Source organism: Amphiura filiformis, unplaced genomic scaffold (genome assembly GCF_039555335.1).
Source record: "Amphiura filiformis unplaced genomic scaffold, Afil_fr2py scaffold_213, whole genome shotgun sequence".
In the NCBI taxonomy this organism is placed as follows: Eukaryota; Metazoa; Echinodermata; class Ophiuroidea; order Amphilepidida; family Amphiuridae; genus Amphiura; species Amphiura filiformis.
This window is the reverse complement of record NW_027305677.1, coordinates 575-12593: the sequence shown is the minus strand read 5'-3', so window position 1 is coordinate 12593 and position 12019 is coordinate 575. Positions and strand designations below refer to the sequence as shown.

General features: G+C 34.6%; 1 protein-coding gene across 1 annotated transcript; it reads right to left on the bottom strand.

The window, feature by feature from the left end:
* Positions 1–3771: 3771 nt before the first annotated feature.
* On the bottom strand, positions 3772–11526 carry LOC140145318 (uncharacterized; the record flags this gene model as incomplete). Its single annotated transcript, XM_072167075.1, has 5 exons — positions 3772–3842; positions 4450–4541; positions 6009–6170; positions 10682–10771; positions 11445–11526. Coding segments are annotated over 4 exons (420 nt in total), but the record flags the coding sequence as incomplete, so codon positions are not given.
* Positions 11527–12019: the final 493 nt, after the last annotated feature.

Here is a 12019-nt window from a genome sequence, read left to right as displayed (position 1 = left end):
ATCATTCTTCTGGATTTGTAAATATGGTAAGAAACAAAAATAATCTGAATTAGAAAGGTTACAGTTTTACATATGCTAATGTATTGCAATGAATTATTAGTACGCTACACCAGCCATTTACGCTACATTGTCTAAGCATATTACATAAAAGTCTAAAGACACAAAACAAGTCACAATTTTTAGAAGAAATAGTTCTGTACTTACCTGTGATGTTTTCTTGCCATCATTCTTCTGGATTTGTAAATATGGTAAGAAACAAAAATAATCTGAATTAGAAAGGTTACAGTTTTACATATGCTAATGTATTGCAATGAATTATTAGTACACTACACCAGCGATTTACGCTACATTGTCTAAGCATATTACATAAAGGTCTAAAGACACAAAACAAGTCACAATTTTTAGAAGAAATAGTTCTGTACTTACCTGTGATGTTTTCTTGCCATCATTCTTCTGGATTTGTAAATATGGTAAGAAACAAAAATAATCTGAATTAGAAAGGTTACAGTTTTACATATGCTAATGTATTGCAATGAATTATTAGTACACTACACCAGCGATTTACGCTACATTGTCTAAGCATATTACATAAAGGTCTAAAGACACAAAACAAGTCACAATTTTTAGAAGAAATAGTTCTGTACTTACCTGTGATGTTTTCTTGCCATCATTCTTCTGGATTTGTAAATATGGTAAGAAACAAAAATAATCTGAATTAGAAAGGTTACAGTTTTACATATGCTAATGTATTGCAATGAATTATTAGTACGCTACACCAGCCATTTACGCTACATTGTCTAAGCATATTACATAAAGGTCTAAAGACACAAAACAAGTCACAATTTTTAGAAGAAATAGTTCTGTACTTACCTGTGATGTTTCCTTGCCATCATTCTTCTGGATTTGTAAATATGGTAAGAAACAAAAATAATCTGAATTAGAAAGGTTACAGTTTTACATATGCTAATGTATTGCAATGAATTATTAGTACACTACACCAGCGATTTACGCTACATTGTCTAAGCATATTACATAAAGGTCTAAAGACACAAAACAAGTCACAATTTTTAGAAGAAATAGTTCTGTACTTACCTGTGATGTTTTCTTGCCATCATTCTTCTGGATTTGTAAATATGGTAAGAAACAAAAATAATCTGAATTAGAAAGGTTACAGTTTTACATATGCTAATGTATTGCAATGAATTATTAGTACGCTACACCAGCCATTTATGCTACATTGTCTAAGCATATTACATAAAGGTCTAAAGACACAAAACAAGTCACAATTTTAAAAAGAAATAGTTCTGTACTTACCTGTGATGTTTTCTTGCCATCATTCTTCTGGATTTGTAAATATGGTAAGAAACAAAAATAATCTGAATTAGAAAGGTTACAGTTTTACATATGCTAATGTATTGTAATGAATTATTAGTACGCTACACCAGCCATTTACGCTACATTGTCTAAGCATATTACATAAAGGTCTAAAGACACAAAACAAGTCACAATTTTTAGAAGAAATAGTTCTGTACTTACCTGTGATGTATCCTTATGCCATCATTCTTCTGGATTTGTAAATATGGTAAGAAACAAAAATAATCTGAATTAGAAAGGTTACAGTTTTACATATGCTAATGTATTGCAATGAATTATTAGTACACTACACCAGCCATTTATGCTACATTGTCTAAGCATATTACATAAAGTTCTAAAGACACAAAACAAGTCACAATTTTAAAAAGAAATAGTACGATATCACTGCACGCCATTGTGTCACACATTGTAATTTCAGTACAGAGTAAGGTGCACACACTTTTTTGTATCACATCAACTTTCACACACAAAATAGCCGATGGTTCCACTTACTCAGCCAAACCTTTGCACAAACTGTCTTTCTTTATCGTCCAACCAAACAACAAAGATCTTCATGTATTTAGACATTACACATATGTAAACAAATAAAGAATGCTTTTTTATTGGATCAATGGTGCAAATATTTTTATACAGTGACAGATAGACATTCTATTCAACTTGCCCTGTTGAAAGTTAATTTTCAAACCCATAACATTCATTCTCTCTCACAAACACCCACATAAAATATTTACATTAGTTAGTTTTAAACACTTTGAACTATGCATGCAAATAACAATAAAAGTATACTAATTTGATGTCTTAGATTAAGATCAGTCAATTAAAAAGCCTTTCACACACCTGTAATTTGTTTTGAAATTTGACAACTTCAATGGAAATATACTTTTCAAATTTATAATAACTCCCATTTCTCTTTGTAGAAATAAATAAAAGACTAGACCCTTGACATATTGTTCTATAGAATTGAATTAACAGTATTATCAGATTAAAAGCACAGTTGAATTTTTTTTTATATCAGTACCAAAAAAGAATGAGTTTTAATCAGTCAAAATGGGATACCTAGCTTACTTTGGACCCAGTTTTGAAAAATATTTACGTCAAATGATGTTTCCCCTCAGCTATAAATGCTATTTTGTAAGAAGAGAAAGAAATAACAAGAAATTTTACAGGCCTTACAAAACTGTACACAAATGCAATATCAATTAGATATATATATGTCACTATATGTAGAGATATAGTGTATACATTCATTGAGCTGTAAAATTTACAAAAGGAAATTAATTAAGTTTTAAGCTTCTCAAGATAGCCTTAGTCTAGCTTAACCCTAACACTGAACCCTGCTTTTTGATATCGGAAGTCAAAGAAGATACGAAAAAGGAGATAAGAAGAATTTTTTCACTTGGCACCCCCGGTATTCGAACCTTTGACCCCCCTCCGCATGCCAACCACACGATCACAGACCGGTAGCTACACGGGTTATCGCTGCCCGGCCAGCAATTCCGTGAGCATATAACACTTAGGGTGATTGCGTCATCGCAGACCCTGGGATTTATGCATGCACAGAATTTTTCATCGAACTATTTTGTGGTACTTTTGGGTGTTAAGGTTAATAACATGTTGAAATATCTGACGATTTGGTAGCTTGGTTAGCAAATGTGAATCAAGTAGTACCAATAGCAAAAGTTACAACATGACTGTAAAAGGACTATATAGAAAGAAAATATATTTAGAACTTCAGAATTACTTTGCTCATAGTTGATTATTCCATTTATATTAATTCAGACGACTAATACAAAATTCCATTGAGCAATGTGACCTCAAGAAAAAAAAAGGTGAAATTTTAAAACAATCATTTTGTATAGCTATACAGTGATTACCGTATGTTTGTGACTATGATCATATCTTTAAAATCAGTGATGGATTTCAACGAACAATGTGTCAAAATGCGTAAAAACAATCATGCTTCCATTGACTACCTTTGTTTTCCACATGACAATGTAAATTTTGAAATAGAGGTCCCTACATCTATAATGTTTTTAAACTTTATTTTAAATTCCTACTAATCTAACAACTAGTTATACAACCATAAATAATGCTAAATCAATATTTCTGAAACAATATTGACAAAAAAATATTATTAAGGTAGTACGTTATTAACGTTATTTATGATAAGAAAATAGGTACCACTAGAATGTACCTCATTTCCAATCATATATACTGAACCACTTGCCTTGAATCACTGAAATTTCAGTGAAGTAATTGGATTCCTTGACCCTATAATATACATAACATTTGTTACCAATGTGTAGTTATTTTTTTGAGACAAATGCAAAATTAGTCACAAAATTTATCGGGGTGTAGTACCACCTTAACTTAAAAACAAGAAGCAAAAGAACTCACCGAGAATTCCATATGTTCCTTTAGATTGTCGACAATATCTATTAGGTCAATCTTATTGAATTTGCTTGTAACTGAAGACATAAAACACAAATAACGAAGAAAGAGTTATCATGTTATCATTTTATGTGGTGCTTTGTGATTAACATCATCCTCAGAGTGTCCCATAGGCCACTGCATTATATCTATTGGTGTTGACTTTATAAAATGGCCAACGAAAGAAAAATCCACATATCTTTGTAATTGCAATTATGACTGAACGTGCATTCATAACATAGGTATACACTTGTAATGGTATAAAAATCTCAATTTTTTAGAAAAACTAGCGAACCTCACTTTAAATTTACTAGGAAAATGTTTATATATTCAGACTGGCAAACCTATATAGTATACAACTTCTGACAAGCAAACAATTTAATCTTATTTTAACTAACAAACAAAACAAAAAATTCAGACTAAATTCTAGTAAGCAATGCTTACTAAGCATTATTGCAGCAAAACAGAAAAAAATACCATTCCTTTGTTGTTGTTTTGCTAGGTTTTTTGTTTGTTTGTTTGTTTTATTTTTGTAAAAATACATTAGCTGTTTCCCTGAAATTTGACAAATTCATAAAATCCTTCGTTGTGGTCATTCAATTGTATTTACTAGTGGATTTTGTCCCTGAAAAAATGTTTACATACCTTCATCTATCTGCTTGTTTGGAGAACAAAATGGAAGATGTTTGGGCCAATAGCTGGGTTTGGTTGTTGCCATGCAAACTTTGGTGTTTTGCCTAAATTACATGTAAAAATCAAAACAACATTATGTTTGTATAAACTTGAAAAGGATTGTCAGGTTTCTTGAAGATTATCATGATTATGGTTTCCCTGCTCTTTAGCTGTAGAATCAATAAACCAGTCCTATAAGAAGTTGCAAGATTACTCAACAAAAGTGTCAATAAAAACAGTAAGCTTTCTATTGATTTTGCCAAATGAACTTTAAATTATTATTATCAGAAGACAAGTTTCAGTTAAATTAAAATGTCTATTGGTGATTAAAAAATTTCAACTTTTATGTACTGGGGAGCTGTTTGGTGATAAATCTAGTAATTGTTATTATGTAAATGCTAATAAGATCTGCACTTGAGTAGCAGTTAAAATTGAAACAAAAATTTTAATGATTATAAAGCCAGAAGCAAATTCACATGGCCAAGTACGAGGGGGTAACAAAAAGTTTTAGAAATCACCCAGAAGTGAAGGAGCTATATCGATGACATTTTTGTCAGTGTTATCACTGTCCTTATGTACATTATGGTCCAAAAATGGTCTCATAACTATGTCTTCTTTCTTTACAGGTTGTGCTAGATGTGCGGTAGGCGCATAACCTGCAAGATGGAGAAAATTGAGTCACATAGCGTGATTAAGTTCCTGCATATGAAGGGTTAGGCCTACAAAGCCCAAAAAATCCATTATGAAATGAAGGTTGTCTACGGTGGTGATTGCCGTCGTATGGCACTGTTGCCTTTTGAAAAAGGAATTTCCAAACTGGCCACATGTTTCTCACAGATGATCAAGCAGTGGACATCCATCACCGTGGATAAAGTGGCCACAGTGAAGAAAGTGGAGGATCTTATCATGAAAAGTTTATGCACCTACCGCCCATCTAGCACCACCTGTAAAGAAAGGACAAAATTTCATCGATATGGCTCCTTCACTTCTGTGTGATTCCTAAAACTTTTGATACCCCCATATTTTTTGGCAGAAGACACCATATAAACCATACTTTCATTTACTAGTGGTAAAGTGTCCCATAAATGTTTCTACCCATCACTTTTGATTGGGTATTAAATCAAATTACTTTGTTTTTGTAAAAATCAATGTGCACTATTGCAAAACAGCATCAATTTGTTGTCGAGTAGTACCCAATCAATTGCAAACAACGCAGATTAGAAGGGATTAGCATTAGCTTCCGTTTAAGCGATCAATTGAATACCCAGCCGCTTACCCAATCAATGCCTGTAATTCACAGCCCATCACCGGCCATAATAGGCATATGCTGCTCAATTCTTTTTAAAAGAATGTTATCATGAATATCTGTAATTTAGCGAGTCGAAAGCACCCCCTTTATATTGTTACAAGTAGTCATACATAATATTTATGATTTGAACAATATATAATTTGCAATTAATTTTATACACTTTTATTCAATTGTTCCAACAAAACCATTGTCAGTGATAAATCATCATTTCCAAAATAATTACCTGGACCCATGACAATTGTACGGATCACCATCCGAAGCTGATCATTGGTAAGATTGTCTGTCTCAATTTGAAGCAGTTGTTTTAAGGGCACAGCCTTTTCCTGTAAGGTGGACTGTGCTCCTTGAACTACTGGCCCCGTTGATGATGTGGATGCAGAAGAACCTAAAAGACAAAAGGTAAAAATATATAATATGGTACAAACATTCATGCAATTTTACATGTTTTTATAAAAGCCTGAAAACCAAAAAATTCTTCTCCTAAGTCAGTTGTCGCTCTTAGCGCTGCTGTGGTTATTCACAAGAGTATGCCATCCATCTCTCTCTGCTGCACCATGCACACATCTTTTTTTCACACAATTTTTTTCATGTCATCTGTCGTAGATGTTGATGGACGACCTTTACCACATTTTCCTTCTTCAGCACCCTGAAGTATTTGCTTTTCAATCCTGTCTCTCTTCTGCCAATATGTCCAAAATATCTGTACTTCTTCTTCAGGGTTGCCAAATTTGCAAACCGGATTCTGTTTTTCCATCAATCCATTATGTTTAAAGATAATGACGATATTTCCTTTTAAAGTTGTTAATATTTGTATGGTACTATTTTGTTTTTGATGATATTAATTTTGTTATAATACTGTTTTGAATTGTGTGTCTTTTATAATTAGTATTTGAATAATTATATATTTGTCACTCATAACCAAGCCATAATTGGCTTGACTTTCTATGAAGTGTGTGACAGAAATAAATATTGAACTAAACTATGAATATTCAGTGTATTTATGAATTTATCAATCATCCAGGTAGATCAAATAGTTGACTAAATTATAATTCTATTCAACTGGACTTACAATTTATGATGGCTACGGTATCACGTCATATCCATGATGCATCATCAGGCCGACTGATCTTGAATTGGCTCTGTATTCTTGACCTGTGACGTCACGATGGTAGATGTGACGTCACACGAGAGTCGTCGAGGGATTTTCCTGATGGTCAGTTCTTAATTCTTGGACAAGTCGTCCAATTCAAGATCAGTCGGCCTGATGATGCGTCATGGAATATTCAGGTTACCAATGAATATTGTTATCTCATCTTTGTTTCTTCTGGCTCATTCGCCAAAGCCATTTCATGTTTAAAGGAAAAGGCGTCTAAAGTCTACTTTAATATAAGAGAGAACTTATTTGATTCAGTTTTTAAATGCATGGTTTGAAATTATTTAGTTCACTTATTCAGCCTATTTTAAGTTATGGTTGTGAGGTTTGGGTACCTTTGTTACTTACCAGATTAAATAACTCAAATTTAGTCTCAGTTTGTGACAAATTTCCCAGTAAAACTTTGCATATTAAAGTGTGTAAGTTAATGTTAGGGGTTCACAGAAAGACAACCAATAATGATGTTAGAGGTGAACTGGGTTGTTACCCACTTTTAATTTCCATGATAATCCATCCTGTCCAAGCTGTGTGAGCACATCATGCATTCTGCCATCATTAACCATATGATTGAGCATCGTGTGTTGTCAAACGCCCAACACGGATTCAGAAAAAGGAGATCCTGCGAGACCCAACTTATTGTCACCGTTGATGATCTTGCCAGAAGCTTGGGACTAAAGAGGGCAAACAGACCTTATCTTGCTTGACTTGAAAAAGCATTTGATAAGGTGTCCCATCATCGTTTGTTGATGAAAGCAGAGCATTATGGTATCAGAGGAACAACCTTGGCGTGGATTTCAGACTTTCTCACAAATAGAACCCAACAAGTAGTGGTCGATGGCCAGGTCAGCACTGAAGCGGAAGTGACTTCTGGTGTACCCCAAGGCAGCGTACTGGGGCCGTTGTTGTTTGTCATATTTATTAATGATCTACCAGCCTGCATCAAGAACTCCTCTGTTCGACTCTTTGCAGATGACTGCATCTTGTACAAAAGAATTACATCACATGAGGACAGTCTGAAACTGCAAGAAGACTTGGATAATCTGCAGGAGTGGGAGCAACAGTGGATGATGAAATTCCATCCATCAAAATGTCAAGTCATCCATATCACAAATAGGAGAAATCCCCACCAGAGCTCATACTCTATTCATGGCCACACACTAGAGGAAGTTGATTCTGCCAGGTATCTGGGCGTCCACATTGACTCCAAACTCAGTTTCAACACCCACATCGACAGCATCATTAAGAAAGCCAACTCCACACGTGCATTTCTCAGTCGCAATTTCAGTCACTGCACACGCAAGATCAAAGAAGCAACACACACCACTTATGTCAGGCCTATAGTTGAATATGCAGCACCTGTCTGGGATCCCCATACCCAAAAGAACATAATAAAGAGACTTGATCAAGTCCAGCGCAGGTGTGCTCGCTATGTCACCAGTGACTATGACAGGAGGAGCAGTGTGTCTGCCATGTTACAAAACCTCCAGTGGCAATCTCTACAAGCCAGACGGCAACAGAGCCGTCTACTGATGATGTATCGTCGCATCAGATATAACCTTGTGGATATCCAATGGAACCAGTACCTTACCCAATCTGTGGCAAACACCAGAGGCCATGATTCCAGATTTCAGCTTCATCACTGGAACACTCAGGTCTACCTGCACTCTTTCTTCCAGAGAACAGCCAAGGACTGGAATCTTCTTCAGACAGATCCAGTCATCTCGCCATCCTCAATGATTTCAAGTGTGCATTGGGGCTCTGCAGCACTAATATTCCTCCACCGAGAGCTGCTTTTTATCGCACATCGCACTGTACATATTTTGCACTGCTGTTTTTGAAGTTGCATTCCTGATCCTTTGTACATGCGCAACTTGAAGTGTGCCTGTCATCATGCATTTGATGTTACACTTACCGAGGAAGATGAAGAAGAAGTTCATGCGCTGATTGATAACAGAAAAAAACAACTAGACTTAGCTGTGGTCTAAGACCACGAACACAGCCGTGTTGTGACCCCTTAATGACCTTTGACCCCAAAATATATGAAACCCCATAGACATTGGCTAATTTCAATGTATGTGTGCACGTGGCATCACTTTGCCTGTTTATTTGTGGTAGAAGGGGCATTTTGAAGGTTTTTCGTCTCAGACCGGAAGTGACCCCTTAATGACCTTTTACTCCAAATAAAAAAATATCACATATAAACCACATATACATTGAGCAACAATTCATGTGTGAACATACCATCACTTTCCTGTGTTTTAAAGGTTTTCTTAGCTAATAAATTTTTTTGAAGATATTTCGATTTATACCAGAAGTGACCCCTTAATGACCTTTGACCCCAAATCTGTGTACACCACATTGACACTGGGTAATAACAATGCATGTGTGCAAGTGGTGTCACTGTCCTACGTAATTTGTGGGAGAAGATGCATTTTAAATGTATTTCGTTTTATACCAAAAGTGACCCCTTAATGACCTTTAACCCAAAAAAAAAAAATACCATACATTGAGTAAACACAATTCATGTGTGAACATACCATCACTCTCCTATGTTTTTCTAAGTTAAAGGGGGGTAACCCTATCGGTTTAGGATATGGATTTTCTTCAAACTTACATACAATGTCAAATATTGTCCCCTTTATCCATCTATGTGAGAAAACAGGAACAATTTCAGCATAAATGTGAATAATTAGCATATTAGCAAGCCAATACACTGTCACGCGTGAATTGCATTCTGGTCAGGCATCCCGAAACAACGGCCGAGCGCATGTCCAAGTGGAAACAGGAAGTGTTCGCCTTGGCACTGAAAACCGGCTCGCCCCTGTACACTTTTATACCCTATATTCATACTGATTAATCTTAAAAAACATTACATATCACTGCGCTCATTATCATTCTTGACAAGATAGCCCATGCTGTATTTACTTCGCTTAATTATTTCTTTATTTTTAGCTATATGATGCACATTTTCACATATTTATGATTTTTCTTTGTTTTATTTTTAACTAATTTTTTTTAATGGGGGGAGGTGCTCTCATAATTTATGTTCATATTCCTCGTATCATGCTTGACAATATAGGTCATGTTTCCTTATTTATTTCGCCTCTTATGTATTTCTTTATTTTTGTTTTTGTTTTATATCATTATAGCGCCATCTATAGTTTGACATTAGGGGCCTATTTGATGTATTTTTATGACTAATTGGTACTGGGGTGAAGTCTTCCGAATCTATTCTGATTTCATTATATGACTACCCAAAACTCCTGTGTCGTGTAAAATGCGAACAACTGGTAGCCTGTAACAAGGTGATTTTTTCAAGATTTCTTTGGAAATGCATCGATTTGAAGCGTCAAATTGCAGGATGGTAATGAGAAAAATATGATTCATTTTATGATATCAAAACTCATCAACAATGAGAAAAATCGGGGGGATGATGCTGTTGATCGGGTTACGGACCTTTAATAAATTTCAGGTATTTTGTGTTATACCGGAAGTGACTCATTTATTACCTTTGACCCCAATCTGTGTACACCCTATAGACACTGGGTAATTACAATGTATGTGTGCAAGTGGCGTCACTGTCCTTCGTAATTTGTGAGAGAGGATGCATTTTGTGTTGAAATCACGTTTTTGACCCCAAGTCTGGTCCTTTCATAACCTCCACCCATTAACAAAGAAACTACAAGTGTGTTGACACATGGATATTACAAACAATAAACCTTTTTCATAACATAACTACTTACCAGCACCTATCCTACTACCAAGAACATTTTTCATAGCCTCTGCTACTTGGTCTTCAATACCTTGTAGCACAGCTACAATTTCAGAAGTCCCTGCATAATCAAATCAAATAATTACTTATTAAAAAATATTAGAGGAAAATGAAGAGGGGCAGGTGCTTTTGATTATTATTATTATCATTTATTCTTTCTTTATTGAGGGTTATACTGCTTCAGTGACAAGCACTGCTTTTCAAGCAGGCCCTCATTGCATACATGTTATAGCAAGTTAGTAACAAAATATATTACGATACACAATATTTACAAAATAAAATATCATACAGTATTTACAATGTATTTACAATAACATGTGAAATTAAGTGAAAATCAGACTGATTTATGACAAGAAATTGAACAAATTAAAATTACAGTATGCATGGAATTCATATCCCACTTCAGATTAAGATGTCAAGGTTATCCGTGTTATATAAGCTGCATATGCTATCAGCGACTGCTGTACCTTGTTTAGGACTTTCAAAAGAAGTACCTTCATGTGCAACCATGACTGTTTCAAAATAGCCCGCCAAAGTCATGCAGGTAACTCCGAGGTCGTGCATTGAATTGGTTTGAATGAGGAATACTACGGGAACCAGCGCCTTTTGTTAGAAGTCACACATGAGTAAAGTGAATAACCTCTATTGTAGGGTGAGGCAAGAATAAAATGCAAAATGTACATGGATTAAAAATAAAGGCCTGTGCGTGTTTTATGACTGTTTAAATAACTTACCGGCATACTGGAACTTCTTATCGGCTGCGATGTAGGCCACCGTTCCAATACACACTTTAAATTCTCTCTCAAATTTTGTAATCTAGAAATGAAAATAATATAATAAAAAAAATACATCATTTTACAGTTAATAAATGCTAGATTTAGGCTTCAAAAATTGTTATGTCTCAAAGCCCACGCATGCATTCTTTTATCTTAGCGCATCCATGTCAGCTGAAATGGCAAATTTATTTTTATTTATTCTAAGACAAATTTGGAATAAAAGTTACTTGATTCATCACTCGCATTGTTTAGTATAAAACAATTGATATTTGTACTTCAATTGTGTATATCAACCACAGTTTCATGCTGTGTACTTTTGAACACTCTAAAATGACATCTTAATTCAAAATTTTGTTTTAAAAAATTCTAAAAAAACCAACCTCATTCTGCATTCGTTTTTGAAACTGCCATGGGCTTTGAGACATAGTATTTTTTTAGCCTTATAAGAAATGAAAAGTCTAGAAGACGTAAGTTTACGGACAAAAAAATTCATGAAAATGGCAAAACTTTATAGTAAACAAACAAAATGGATC